The sequence below is a fragment of the Thunnus thynnus genome, chromosome 21 (genome assembly GCF_963924715.1).
Source record: "Thunnus thynnus chromosome 21, fThuThy2.1, whole genome shotgun sequence".
NCBI lineage: Eukaryota > Metazoa > Chordata > Actinopteri > Scombriformes > Scombridae > Thunnus > Thunnus thynnus.
This window is the reverse complement of record NC_089537.1, coordinates 2,216,802-2,232,129: the sequence shown is the minus strand read 5'-3', so window position 1 is coordinate 2,232,129 and position 15,328 is coordinate 2,216,802. Positions and strand designations below refer to the sequence as shown.

General features: G+C 39.9%; 1 protein-coding gene across 4 annotated transcripts in view; it reads right to left on the bottom strand.

Annotated features, from left to right (window-relative positions):
- Positions 1–7,481: 7,481 nt before the first annotated feature.
- The window catches only part of LOC137173107 (uncharacterized protein C18orf63-like), a 28,257-nt gene continuing 20,410 nt past the window's right edge, over positions 7,482–15,328 (bottom strand). For all 4 annotated transcript variants that reach the window (XM_067577815.1, XM_067577816.1, XM_067577814.1 and 1 more), the window contains exons 12-14: positions 14,108–14,995; positions 13,740–13,823; positions 7,482–8,902 (exon numbers count right to left, since the gene is read on the bottom strand). In XM_067577815.1, coding sequence (XP_067433916.1) covers positions 8,780–8,902; positions 13,740–13,823; positions 14,108–14,995 — 1,095 coding nt within the window. In that variant the 3' untranslated portion in view covers positions 7,482–8,779. The remainder of the gene's footprint in view (positions 8,903–13,739; positions 13,824–14,107; positions 14,996–15,328) is intronic.

Genomic DNA, 15,328 nt, shown 5'->3' with positions numbered 1-15,328 from the left:
TGTTATGTTCTGTGTGTGTTTTCTCTGCTTTTTAAAATATAATTTAACTGTTAACACCCAGCAGACAAAACTTTCTACAAAATTAACGTACTTCAGAAATCAATTGATCAATTTCGTCAGGAAAAATTTATTAATTTTCTAAATATGAATGGGTGTTTAGAATCTAAGAGACACCAAGTTGCATTTAAAGTGATTTCCAGTCACCTGTCTTAACCTTTAAACAGAGTTTAAACTGTTTTTGACTGTTGTTATCATGGTATGAGGTTATTTAAATATATTTTAGCATTAATCATATGGTTTCAACAAAAATTGTAGATTATCGTGATATTTTTACCTACGATAATTGTTGCATTAAAAATTCATACTGGCACATCTCGACAGGTACTATGATAAAATAAACACAATGTTGGTGTTTGACCCACATCAGAACAAACTGATTGATACACCAAAACACATCAGATTAGTTTCAGATAAGCAGCAATTTAATCACTTAAATTTCACAGACTGTGTGAGATTGACTTCTGTATGACTTCTCTCTGTATTGAACTGCACCATCTTAATTCTCTTCTGATGTAAAAACAGTGTAATTTAACAAACCAGGGACTTGTTTCCAGGTAGTGACCGATCATTACCTGGAAGCAAGTTAAAGAGCACTTTTAAATTTCTCTGAGCATTTCCCAAAGCGAGTTCACCCCGTTAAGAGCTCCTTAATGTCAACTGCCTGTGGTGATAAAGATGAAGCAGAATAATAATTTCTAACTAGAAATGCATTTCCTGCGGAAAATGCGTGTGAATGCTGAAAACTGGAATAAATCGCAAAGCATTGCTGAAAATAATAAACACTTGTTCAGGATACCCATCTGTATGAATACAATTCGATTACCATGGCATGTTACATTTAAGAGATTTGGTAGTTAATAAGTAGTATGGTGGTGTTTTATTCATGACCACAAGGTGGGGCTATTGGTGCCATAATTCAGTATGCCATGCAGATTCTCATGGAAAACCTGTGTACCAAGTTTCATTTCATTAAATACAACAGAATTGCTGAAATATCATGTTATAAGGTTACTTTAGCTCCCTTAATGGGTAGAATTTTATGAAATGTTACACACTTCTGTAATGTCACCTTGTGCACAAAATTCCCAAATTTGGTCGCAATCCGATTCAGTATTGAGGAGTTATTGACCATTAAGTGCATTAGGCCACGCCTTCAAAAGTTTGCTAACCAATAACAGACAAACTGTAAGTGATATCCGAAAGGTTTTGTTGTTCGGGGTCCTCTAAATATGGTTTGTACCAAGTTTCGTGAAGATCGGACGAAACATGTGCCAACAGAACCAAAACATATGTTTATTGAATAAAACAAAATGGTGGAAAAATTCTAAGGCGCAAATGGGCATGGCCTATATCAGTCTAATCAGCATCATCCAAAGAACATCCTGTCCAAATATTTTTTTGATAGGACTTATTGTTCATGAGTTATTAGCCAAAATGTAAAACATTTAATAAATGACCACATGATGGCGCTATTGGTACCATGTTTGAATTTGTGAAGCATTTTCAGATGGGACACCTGTACATTGAAATTCGACAGTATAGCACTTTTAGTTTTTGAGATATTAGCTTTCAAACATTCCTCCCATAGACTTTCCATTATAAATTTTAATATTTTAAAAAAATATATAAAATCACTGGATTATGATAGAAAGCTAAAGAATAATAGTATAGATGTCCTTAAAGAGCCGAACGTTCTGATATTTGAATGGTTTCTGTATGGAGGAGTTGAAAGCTTTCAAAAAACGTACAGAAGAAGAAGAAAGAGAAGAAGAAAAAGAAGAAGAAATAAAGATTTGGATGACAAAAGTGTGAGTGCTTTCAGCATGCTTTCAGCATTCACATTAATAATAAAAATAAATAAATAAAAACATGTACTCGTGCAGATTTAGTATCTTGCTCATGGGCTGTGAAGACTGACTGAAAGATGTTTTATTCCATTCAACAAGAGCACCAGCCTGCTGTTTCTTCATCATTTTGATGTAAGTTTCCTGGTAGATTCGAGGTCGGATATAAGAGTCACTCAGCAGGACAGCGTGGTGTTAAAAAGCTGAGTCATATTCTCATTTGTTGCTGCTCTGCATGAATCTGTATTTCAACATGAAGGACATATTGTATCTCTGTATAAACATCCTTCGACAGAAAAAAAAAAAGAAAAATAATTGTTCAGCTGGTACCGGTTAGGATTGTACAAATCAAAAACCACAGTTTATTTTCTCCTCACATTTGTTTCTTATTGGGTTAGAGAATAATTCTTATGAATTACCACTGAAGGACATTTTTACTTTTGTTTTTTTTTTCACCACATAAACTCTGAGCTGAGTTTCACCCGACAAGTTAAACTATGTTACAGCTTTTATAATTTACAGATTATTATTCAGGCTCTATAAAAGTGTGTGTGTGTGTGTGTGTGTGTGTGTGCTATTCTATCTTTGTGAGGACCAGTTTGAGTTTTAGACGTTGGAGTGAGGACACAGACCTGGTCCAGGGACACGAGGTCTAAACCATCAAGATGACAGATGTCTGAAAGCTGTTACACACAACAGGAAACATTTCACAAAGGTAAACAGGAAGTTTCTGAGGATCTGCCCAACCAACACTCCTGAGGAAGGCAAGATAACCATGACGTAAACCTGTAGTGAGTAGTGGAATGTAAATAAGTACATTTACTCAAGTACGACATAACACAAAAATCCCTCTCTCACCTCCAACTAGTCCAGAACTCCAGAATTGATTGTAAGATTTTACTGATCACTTTTAAAGCACGTCTGGGTCTGAAGCTCCAAGCTACATAACAGATATGCTGACCCGGTAGGAGCCAGCCCGCAGCCTTAGATCCTCAGGTGGGTCCTTCTGGCTGTTCCAAAGTCGAGGTTTAAATCTAAAGGTGCTTTTTCCATCAGGACCCGTCGATTTTGGAACGACCTGCCTGAGCAGATAAGGCTGCAGAATCACTGACTTCTTTTAAATCACTTCTTAAAACCCATTTTTACAGACTTGCTTTTATTTAACGTTGTCTTTCTAGCATCTTTGTATTGTCTTTTAATCGTTTTATCATCTCTCTGTTGTTTTTCTATTGTTTGTTTGTTTGTTTGTTTTTCTGTGTTGTCTGTCAAAGCACTTTGTAAACTGTGTTTTTAAAGGTAAAGATTATTATTACTGTACCGCAATTTAGAGGTACTTGTACTTGTACTTGAGTATTTCCATTTGATGCTACTTTATATTTCCACTCCGCTACATTTCAGAGGGAAATATTGTACTTTCTACTCTAGAAATTACACTGCATCGTTAAAGATTAAACCAGTTGTTCGCAATCTTTTTGGCTAAAAATTCATTGTGTAGTTTTGTCATTTTTCAGTCGTCACGTGGTTTCAAACAGGTAAAACTCACAATATTATTTTTTTTAAAAATGAAAGATTAAAGATTGAAATTGAAAGATTTAGTTCTAATAAATTAAATTCATCCATATTTATGTAGCAGAACTCTATCTGGTGACCGTTTCTCTAACTGGGAATGTTTGTACTGGCAGTGGTGGAAGATGTAAAACTATAAATATCAAACAGTAAAAGTCCTGCATTCAAATTTTTACTTAAAAGTGAAGAGTGACAGAGACTTATTATCAGCACAATGTACTTAAATGTACTTAACTTGTGTTCCAGGTGGAGCTTTTAATTCTTATATAATGCTGAATGTTTTAATCAATAATAATGCATCATGTGTTATTTGTTATATTTTGTGAGTAAAATCTGAATCTGCAACATAACCAGTAACATTCAGAGTTTTCCTCTGAAATAGAAGTACACAGTTGCATATTCTTTAAGTGCTTTCGGGGCCTTTTTTTTTAAAGTTATTTTAGAATATAATCAGTTAAAATAGTAACATAATTCATTATTTTTTCATATCTAAACATCATAATTTTTAAATTGTGGTATTGATACAGTGTGGTACTTCCACTGCTGCCTGTATTTAGAAGTACATCAGTGGTCTCACAAGTATAGTTATAATTGTCTTTTCTTGGTTCGATCTGTTTTTCTCATAAAACCACACTATTATTTATGGATTTTAATGAGCTGTCTTTTGTGAAGCAATGTGGGTTTTGAGAAGTGCCCCTTACGAATAAAGATCATTATTATTATTATTATCATAGAAGTACACACATACAGTGTGTGTGTGTGTGTGTGTGTGTGTGTGTGTGGGGGGGGGGGGGGGGGGGGGGGGGGGGGGGGGGGGGGGGTGAGATTTCAAGTAAGTCCAAACTCTTAGTTTAGTTTTTCCACCTTAAGAGCCTCTTTACACTGGAGAGGTTCCTGTCACACTCTGTGCCAAACTGTCAGCTGATACGTATACAAGAGAAGTGTGTGTGTGTGTGTGTGTGTGTGTATGTGTGTGTGTGTGTGTGTGTGTGCGTGTGTTGGATCCTACAGAGGTTAGATGTGACACACGGGGTCGAGCCAGATGCTGAATACTGTTGATACCCAGAGAGTGAAACGTCGGACAGCCAACAGTGATTTCACCTTCAGGGAATCTGACTGGACACACGCACGCGCACACACACACACACACAGACACACACGCACACACACACACACACACAGCCTGTCTTAAATAATGGAATTCCACTGTGTCCCGAGCTTCTCATAGCTCAGGGTTGAGTTTCCTGATGGGGAAGTTATCAAAATGCATTGTGGGAAACATGAGAGTGTTGGCGGGACGAGTGACCTCAGCTGGGCAGCACACAATGTGATGATGTCATGTTTTCACATGACACACACCCACATCACCACCTGCACCAGTAAGAGGCCAAACAAACCAGTGATAGAAGAAGTACTCAGATCCTTTACTGCAGTAAAAGTACATAAGTATTATGAGCTTGATGTAGTTAAAGTATTGCAGTAGAAGTACATAAGTATTATGAGCTTGATGTAGTTAAACTATTGCAGTAGAAGTACATAAGTATTATGAGCTTGATGTAGTTAAAGTATTGCAGTAAAAGTACATAAGTATTATGAGCTTGATGTAGTTAAAGTATTGCAGTAAAAGTACATAAGTATTATGAGCTTGATGTAGTTAAAGTATTGCAGTAAAAGTACATAAGTATTATGAGCTTGATGTAGTTAAAGTATTGCAGTAAAAGTAGTGGTTTGGTCCCTCTGACTGATATATTATTATATATGACATCATTAGATTATTAATAGTGAAGCATCAGTGTTAGAGCAGCATGTTACTGTTGTAGCTGCTGGAGGTGGAGCTAGTTTACACTACTTTATATACAGTTAGCTAGTTTAGTCCAGTGGTTCCCAACCTAGGGGTCGGGCCCCTCCAAAGGGTCAGCAGATAAATCTGAGGGGTGGTGAGATGATTAATGGGAGAGGAAAGAAGAAAAAACAAAGTTCTGATACACAAATCTGTTTTCAGTTTTTGGACTTTTTCTCTAATCTTTGATTTTTGCTGAAATATTGGATCATTTGAACATTTATTGAAATGAAAGCATGTGAGAAGTTTAGAGGGAAAAATCACTATTTGGTGGAGCTGTTAACAACTCATAGACATGTGAAATGTGACCCCGACTACACACTGCTTTTTGTAAGACGTCAAAAGCCAAAAAGGTTGGAAACCACTGGTTTCATCTTTAACATTGTGTTGTATTTTAAAAGCTTGTTATATTATCCATTGTGTCAAATCTTCATCTGAAAAGTAACTAAAGCTGTCAAATAAATGTAGTGGAGTAGAAAGTACAATATTTCCTTCTGAGATGTAGAAAGTAGCATCACATGGAAATACTCAAGTAAAGTACAAGTACCTCAAAACTGTACTTAGTTACTTTCCATCACTGAAACAAACCAACAGGTGGTTATAAGCTTTAGATAAAGTATTGAAAACATTTAAAAGTAAATAAACTTCTATAAATCAGTGTTTTGGCAAAAATTACTTAAGTTTAGCCATTTAAGGAGCTGAAATATTGTTTCTTTCCAGTCAACTTCAGTGCACAATTAGTCAGGAAACATGAAGACATGTTGACAATGCAGTGTGTGTGTGTGTGTGTGTGTGTGTGTGTGTGTGTGTGTGTGTATTCTACGAGTCCGTCTCTTCCTGGGAACGAGGCTTAAACGATCTAAACTCTCTCTTTATGAAAATATACAGAGCTCAGATGATCTGTGATCCGGCTGTATTGGATGATTATGACTGAGGGGAAATATCTGCTCAGTGTAAACATCTTAGTTCTCCACTTAATGAGGCGGTCACTTCTTCCGCTGGCAGACATGTGATCCGCTCTAAATATAGCCGCAATAATAAAACACACTAACATTAGTTATTGGCCTGTGCTGCGGAGAGATTTGTGTGTGTTTGGATATCAGCTTCCAAATGTGAAGCGAAAGAAGGATTTTAAAATAAATAAGTCTGGGAGAGTCATCGGATCAGTCGGATTGAAGGTTTTTTCCAGGAACGCTACACGTCTGTCATTTAAGTGAAGAGGATTCTCAGACTCGATGCCAGAAACGTTTTTTTTCTGTCACAATTAAAAATGTCAGAATCAGATCATTGAGTCACTTTTTTGGCTCTCGGTTTGTATCGAAGGTCCAAGTTTTATCCGCTCAAAGCTCTTAACTACCTTCATCTGTTCTATTTTAAATCACTGACATGTTGATACAGTTTGAATTGTCCTGAAGTAGATGACGGCTCCAAAACCGATGCTTCTTTTGGAAGATTAATTCAAAGAGTTATATTTACAAATGAGGTGTGTGTTTCCAGCTGTTCTTGGTGTAAAGAGTCTGATAAAGCGTCTCCAGAGAGACCTGTGTGAAATCTGACGAATCTGCCTCAAGTGATGTCACTGATGATGTCACTTGAGTCAGTGTCAGTTGGGGGGTTTGAGGGCTACAAGTTTAAAAAAGTTAAGAAAGACGTGAGGTTAGCATCTCTGCTGGAAGCTACGTTAGCCGCTACTAGCATAACACACCTGAATCTCTGACTGAACTGTCAGCAGTCAAGATGCATTATGGGTAATGTAGGCAGCAGGTTTTGATGAGGAAGAAGATTCTGTGGAATAAAAAAAAGACAGTCTCTGGTTCTGCTGTATGGATTTTTTTTTTCAAACTGTCCATCATGAGTCTGACAGTGTTGCAGTAATAAATCTTTGTATAGTTGCCAACTATTAAATTAATCACCATTAAAAAATGTCCAAAATCTCTGATTCCAGCTTCTCAAATGTGAATATTTTCTGGTTTCTTTAGTTTCTATGACAGTAAAGTGAATTATCTTTGAGTTGTGAACCAAACAAGACATTTGAGGACGTCGTCTTGGACACTGATCAATGTTTTTCACCATTTTCTGATATTTTATGGACCAACTAACTAACTAACTTAGCAACTAATCAAGAAAATTGAGAAAATAATCAACAAATTAATCAATAATGAAAACAATCATTAGTTGCAGACTCTTTTAACATTACTACACACACATTACATAGACTTCAAGTCATTTCCTGGATACCTAACCGTAACCACTGACCCAAAAATCAGTGTTTTCCCAATTAGGGACACGACAATTAACTGTTTCTAAGCCTGAAATTTGTCCCCAAAAGAAGCCTAAAAGAGACCACACACACACACACACACACACACACACACACACCAAACACACACTCATCTGGTCTGAACCAAACCATCCTGACTGAAGCATGATTGGAATGATCCTGCTGAAATCTTCTGGTGTGTGTAAATCTGGGTGTTTAACCCACACACACACACACACACACACACACACACACACACACACACACACACACACACACACACACACACACAGCTCTGTTCTGGCAGACGGAGCAGGACAAAGCTCGCCTGATGGAATCTGACACCCTGAGAGAAACTAAAGCATATCTAAACTAATACATGGTTGACTGGACACATCTGTCTGTGTGTGTGTGTGTGTGTGTGTGTGTGTGTGTGTGTGTGTGTGTGTGAAACAGCTGCCTGTCAGACCTGAAGAACGCACACAGGAAAAAAAAACTCCTGACTTTAGATTTTGGTGAATAAAAGAAAAAAAAAAACATGACTGCAATTTTTAAAATCTTTTTTTTAATAAATTATTATTATTGCACATTTCTGAACAACAAACAGAAATCTTCTGTATAAATACAATTTAAATAAGCAGATATTGGTTGCAGAATACAGAATATTTAATATCTTCTATGAAAAAAACATTTAAATGATTTGTTTTAGCAAGGCTGTTAAAATAAATCAGTCATACTTGTGTTCTTGCAGGTTTTTCTGTGACTCATTTTTAAGTGAAAACATTAAACAGATAATTAGATAAACCGGACGGCGCTGACAGGAAACTAATAAACACTTTTTTGAACTTCATAACACAGAACTTGTGTGAGGTGACGTCAGAAAACCTGAACCGTCTGCGCTACTTAACATCAAACTAAACGGAACAAAAAAAAGCCTTGACTTCCTCCGGACGTCGACGTGACTTCATCTGACACAAGAATTTAATTCTGGCAAATCTTCAGCATCTAAATTAGTGAAGATGAGATGATGAGACGCCGTCGTCTGTTCCAGCTGCAGAGTGTCATTCACACTGATAAGATTTTACATCAAATCCCCTAAATGAGGAGATTAGTGCGGCGTTAATACTCTAAAGTAACTCCATTAAGTAGATATGGTGTGTGTGTGTGTGTGTGTGTGTGTGTGTGTGTGTGTGTGTGTGTGTGTGTGTGTTAGGCTTCAGCCAGACAGCCCATAACTTTCAGCATCAGCTCCTCTTTCTTGTGTTTGGCACTGACGAGAACTCCTCTTCCTCTCAACCAGGACGACAGAGTCGCAGAGTTCAGTCGGGACAACTGGAGCGAGAAACGGGAGGAGAGAAAGAGAAAGATGAAGGTAAAAAACAGAGAAACAGAGAGAAGAGAGAGGAGAATGGTTTTATAAGCTTTAATAAGAGAGAAAAGATCAACTTAAAATCGATTGAGTCCCGTTCAGACAGTATTTGTGTCTGTGGAGATTTAAACATCACCTGCTGGTCAGTGATATTAATCCAGTTCTTCTCTGTATGAGGCTCATTTATCAGCCTCTCTGCTCCTCACTAATAACTGCAGCTGTTATTCAGTGAACTCGCTGCTGTTTCTGTCATTTAAATCCCATTCAGAGCAACGGCCTTGTACTTTAAAATGGATCTCTGAGCTTTTTACCTTCTATTACAGAAATGTTTTTGCTGATCTGCTTCTATTGAAATTTGAAAATGTTCTGTTAAAGCCAAAATTAAGAACATATATATATATATATATATATATATATGCATATCAAACAGAATTATATGTAACATCTGGTTCATCTAGAGGTCAAAGATCTTTGGCTGCACAGTTGAGAGCTGGTTCTTCTTCTGGCCGTTGAGTTTGGTCGATTCAAAAATATTCAGGAGGAAAATAGATTGTGTGAGAATTGTGATTTGGGTGAAGTGGAAAGTGAGTCCCATTTTCTATTGTACTGTACAAAATGTGATGACTTAAGAGAGCTAAACGACTAAACCCTGAAATATTTTGGTGTTCAGATGAGCAAAAACTAGAATGGTTGTTTAATTTTGATGTATTTATTTTATCTCAAAAGCCTGAAAAGAAGGCGGGACAGATTGTTTAATCAGTGTTTACTTAGACTCTTCAGTAATAAATGTCTGAACTATTTAATGATGCTCTCTAGATCTGAAGATCATACAATATAAACGTTGTACTCTGGTCCTGGCTTGTTGGAATTCATGGTGTCTCGTAAGCCCATGTGGGCTGGGCGTACAGTTGTTGTTGACACAATAGTAAAAATTTCATTCATTGATTCTGACGCCGACATACAGGCCTGATTGGGAACCAATAAGACAACAGAATGTGCTGCTGTAACGTCAGCTACAGGTAGGAACTGTTATTCTCTTTTCAGATTTGTTTACATTTAGTCAAATATTCGCCATTAAAAGTCATGTGAATCAGCTGTTAGCAGCGTAACATGATGTACAGACAACTATCACTGGATATTAGCTGTAGTCTCTCATAGGGAGGCACGATATTGGATATTTTGCTGATATCCGATATTTCCAACTCACCGTAGCCGATTGCCGATACTGATATATGCACATATTTTTTTCCAGCTGGCTGATGAGACTATTATGCATGCAAGCATAGAGTATACTATGATCAAGAAAGACAATATATGAAGGAAGAACTTCTGAAGACTGGAGTTCAGGAGCTCAGCATTAAAACTTTAGAGCCGGGGCTAACGTTAGCTGGGAGGCTAGCAGAGCGTTAGCCGCAGCATGACCGGAGGGAAGCACAGCCAGCTAGCCTTCACTAGAAGAAGCAGCTGAGTGAAGTGCAGCCTGCGGAGGAAACACCGGGACCATCGGGGTGAAACAGTCCGTGGAGGGAAACACAGTCAGGCGGCAGAGGAGACGGCAACATATCGGCCTCTCATGACCGGCAGAAACGGCCGATGACGATATTTCATTTTAGAGTTTATATCGGCCGATAATATTATGCATCCCTAGTCTCTCATATTTCATATTATCTATTTAGGCTTTATTTATTTTGTTTAAAATCAGTATTTTAATTCAGTTACTTAATTGCACTTTTCTCCTTAATTCTCCTTCCTGCTGCTTTTTATTGAGTTTTTAACCGTCGTTATGTGTTTGTAGGTATGTGAATCTGGTCCTGAGAAACATTCTCCTTCTACTGTACGTGTATTTCTTCATGGAAATGGTTGGAATGACAAATAAATAAATTTACTTTGATACTGAAGAAAACTTAAAAATGTGAAGATTCTCAGACAACTTGTGAATTTCTCTGGTTTCTAATTGATGGAGGTTTATTGTTGACGGACATCAGAGATAATGAGTTATGACTCTTATAAGTGATGCTTTTCTCTGTCATACATGATAAAAACTGTATATTTGGGTTTTGGACAGAGATTTGAAGACGTCACCTTCAGTTCTGGGAAATGATCACCGGCATTTTTCTCTATTTTTTGACATTTTATAGACAAAAAGAATCAATAATTAGTTAAATCGATAATGAAAATAATAATTAATTGCAGTCCTAAAGGAATCACTGCAGGAGGAGAATATGAATGTGTGAACCCAGTTTCCTCTAATAGTTTTTGACATATTTCACTCAAAACCACAGATGTCAACCTCATGGTGGCGCTAGAGGGAAAGTCAGATGATCACCAGCGTCGGTAGGATTCATCCTCCGGGAAACATGAACGTCTGTATAAAATCTCACGACAAATGAATAAACAGTTGTTGAGATACTTCAGTCTGGATCAAAGTGGCCGACCGACCTTTCCATCCCTAGAAAAGCTCGAACCAAACATTTAAAGACTTTCCTCATAAACAACATTTACAACTGTTGTTTCCTAACAAATCCTAAAGAACAACGTGTCCGGCGGTGAAGCTGCTTAAACAAAAGTAAAGCAGAAAAAGTAACTGATGCTTTGTTCCTGAACACTTGCAGGTTGGAGCTGTAAAACTGATGAATGTTGTTATTAATGTGCTCGGCTCCTTGTGGGCTCCCACCTCCTCCTGACCATTCATCACTTTAACAGTCCTCACGCTGCTCTGAAAGGAGGAAACCGAGCTGACAGAACAGTGTGTATGCTATTCATCACGCTAACACACTTTAATACATCACCTTAATGTGTGCAGTCTCCCTAAAGGATGTTTATGAGGAAGCTAAAGCTGCACATACAGTACGAGTGGATACACTGGAAATTCATCACGTCTCTAGTCTTCTTTTCAGAAGCTAAAGTACCACTTCTTCCACCTCTTTACACTTCAATATTTCAAAACAAGACAAACTCTATAATGTTCATTACGCAACAGAAAACAAAATCTACTTCTCCATCCTCAGTGGCTGCAAAACAGACAGGAAGCAGACAGCAGGACGGATTTAACTGTGTTAACACCAAGAACCAATAACGATAACAATGTCAGCATCCACGTGGCCTAAAGCTGCTCACTCCAGATGAGTCGGCAGTTTAGGAAAATGGATATTGACGACTTGTTAGTGCTGCGAAGGTTTCTCAGGCAGGTGGTGATTCAATGTGTTGCTCACAAGTATTTCGGGACACTAGTTGCTGTGATGTTCCAGTATTTACAGACCAAACTGCACCGGGAGCAGACACTGGAGCGCACAGACGAGCAGCTTTTACTGCAGAAGGAGCAAAAGGTGGCGGTAATGCAACTGACCAACTAAATTCCACCGGGCGCGTGTGTGCGCCGCGTTCTGGCTCCGACGTGGCTGCCGGAGCTGATCGCAGCCGCTCTAGTCAATGTATCCGATTCCACCGGGCGCGCTGCAGCTGAAGCGTTGCTATACGACGTTGATATACGATGCTGGTCGTATATCAACAATAAACGCAATTAAAACAGATGAATAAAGAAACCCTTTAACTACGTAGCTACTGAACCACAGCAGAAGCACAAAAATCAAGGAAAATGACCAAAATTGGGCAGTTTAGTTGCCCTGCTACTGCAGTAATTACGGTAGCCTTAAGGGGCTTTATCAGCGTTGACCAGGCTGCTGTAATTACTGTAGTAGGAGCGCAACTGATTTTAAACAGCGGAAGGCTTCCCCGCAGTGAAGACGCTCCACTTCTGACACGCTCCCGGTGGAATAGGGCGCCGTGCAGAGGACGGAGCAAAACCGCGTCGGAGCCGGAATGAATCCCGGGATAATACGCTGGTTGCCAACCGCCGTTATAAACCACAAAGAAGAAGAACTTTTTTTCAAACAGAGTGGTACATCTGTGCAGCCGAACACAGCAGCTCCTCCGCAGACTGTTACACCACGACTTCACTTCACTCAGCTGCCCGACAGACCTGCTGCTGGGACTCGGTGCTCCAGTTGGATCCACACGGAGAGCCGCGGCTAGCTGAGTGAAGTGGCTGCTGAGGTGTGATTCATCCTGATCTAACGGGTGAGGGAGGTGTATGAGGAGCCAACGGTCCTCTGCAGCTCCATATCGCACTAAACTCTAAGCCCCGCCCACTTTTTAGTGGTCCAATCAAATGCGAAGGACTGGATTTAGCTCAGACAGTCTGAGAAACGATCACTGACAGGAACAAGTGAGCGATGATTTATGTTCTGCTTCAATGGAAGTATTTTCACTTCTTTGACTCTCTTCTTCTTGGATTAATAGTATCTCAGGGAAACTTTCCCAACAGTCTGAAAGTGTGTTGTTTCTTTTTCCAAAAACAGCTTTTCGGAAAAGGGAGCGTCGTCTTATAATCAGGGTTGTTTTATTGGACAAATACTTTCTGTACTACGCTGTGTAGGCAGATGTGTTCACATGTGTACATGCAGGCTGTGTGAACGTCCACAATGTCACATGCTTTTACATCTTTACCAACATTGGTGCTTTGTGGTGATGTCGCTCACTAAATCAAAAGGGTTTTTCCTCCGTACGGTAAGAATTTAGTTTTTACAGTATACTTACCTCTAACATGATCATTCTGGGAACATTAACAGGATTTACTAGATGTCTGCTGGTGCTGGAAAAACTGTTTTTGTTGCAGTCATGTCAACATAAAGGAAGTTAATGTAACCATAGAGGCTGAAGCAGAAACATGGCGTTGGTGGGAAGAATAGAAGAAATGAAAGTTAGTGAGAGGGAAGTGTGACGTTCAGTTTGTCTCCTGACCTGGTTGCTTCTGGCCATTTTCTCCACATCCACGTCTCGTATCGCAGCTCTGGATTTCTTCAGTTTCGACTCAAACGCGACTCCCTGAAACAACAGAAAAACACCACAAGACAGTTAAGGTGGGAAACACATGTGTCGATAAAAAATAAAAGAAATAAAACTTTACATCAGAAATATACAGATACACACAATACAAACAGTCGACCTGATCCCCACACACACATGTACACATATACAATGACGTCATTCCACTGGGGATGGAGGGAACACTTTCTACGGCTACCAAACGTAACTACATATCAACTGACATTATGACCATAGTGTCTTTTTTATTGGGAAACAGCCTCCGAGAAACTGACGGGACTCACCCCTCTGCTGCTCTCTCTACTGGAGGCATCAGATGGCTGTTTTGCAGCTTTGTCCTGCACTTTACTGCTGGTTTCGGCGGCAGCAGCAGCAGCGCTCTGGTCAGGATTCTGCTTGGTTCTGGGTTTAATCTTGGTCTCCGGCTTTGGAGCGAGGACGAGGACGGGTTTAGTTTTGGCTGAAGGGCTGAGGCTGGCGATGTGCTTCAGTTTTGGACGGTTTGATGAGGAAGACGGTTGAGGAGCGGCGCCGCTGTGGGGTTTGAGGTGACGGTTGAAGCGGGGAACGGTGGGTGGAGGAGGAATCGGGAGGGACGACAAAGAAGAAACAGTAGAAGAAGTAGGTGTGTTCTTCCCGATGGCGGGCAGCGTCACCCTCCCTCCTCCTCCTCTGCTCAGCTGCTCCTTCTGCTTCTGGAGGCGCAGCAGGGCGACGTTCACGTGGCGCGACGGATGCTTGTTCTTGAAGATGGGAACCAGTTTGGGGGTGGGGTTTAAAGGGGGAGGAAGAGGCGGGAGCACAGAGGAAAATGAGGAGGAGGAGGAGCTGAGGGATGAAGCTGGCTGGAAGAGCGGGAGAGAAGAGGAAGAGGAAGAGGAGGAGAGGGATGGAGCTGAGTGAGAACCAGAGGAAACAGAAAAGGAAGCAGGTGAGGAGGAGGAGGACGATCTTCTACATTCCTGACTTTGTGTCAGATTGCCTCCAAATCCACATGCATTACCCAGAAGCCCCTGGGCTCCGGCCTGCTGGGAGAGAGGGGTACAGGCTGATGGCTGAGACCCAAAGGAGGGCCTCGCAGGTCGAGGAGGAGGAGGAGGAGCAGGCAGCTGGGTGAGGACCGGCCTGATGGAGGAAGAGGTGGTCAGATTGACCTGCTCACCGCTCGACACCTGAGGAAGAGGAGCAGACGTCAGCAAAGGAGAAAAACTACAAACATGAGGAAACAGGACTCAAAGATGACGACAGTAGTTCCAAACCTTTATGGCTTGGAACCACTTGAACAGTTAAACTCTGCATCAGCATGAAAAATACAGACAAGTTTTGTTAAAATCCACAGACTGTGATGTTAAAGGACACAGACTCTGTACTGATTCTGATTGGTCAGCTTTCAGGAAGCTTCCTCCGGCTCCGGAGGCTACGTAAACAAACTATAGTAGCAGGATTTCACTTCTTCTTCTCCTTCTTTACTCCAAATGTCAACTTCTCAAATCCATCCGTACATG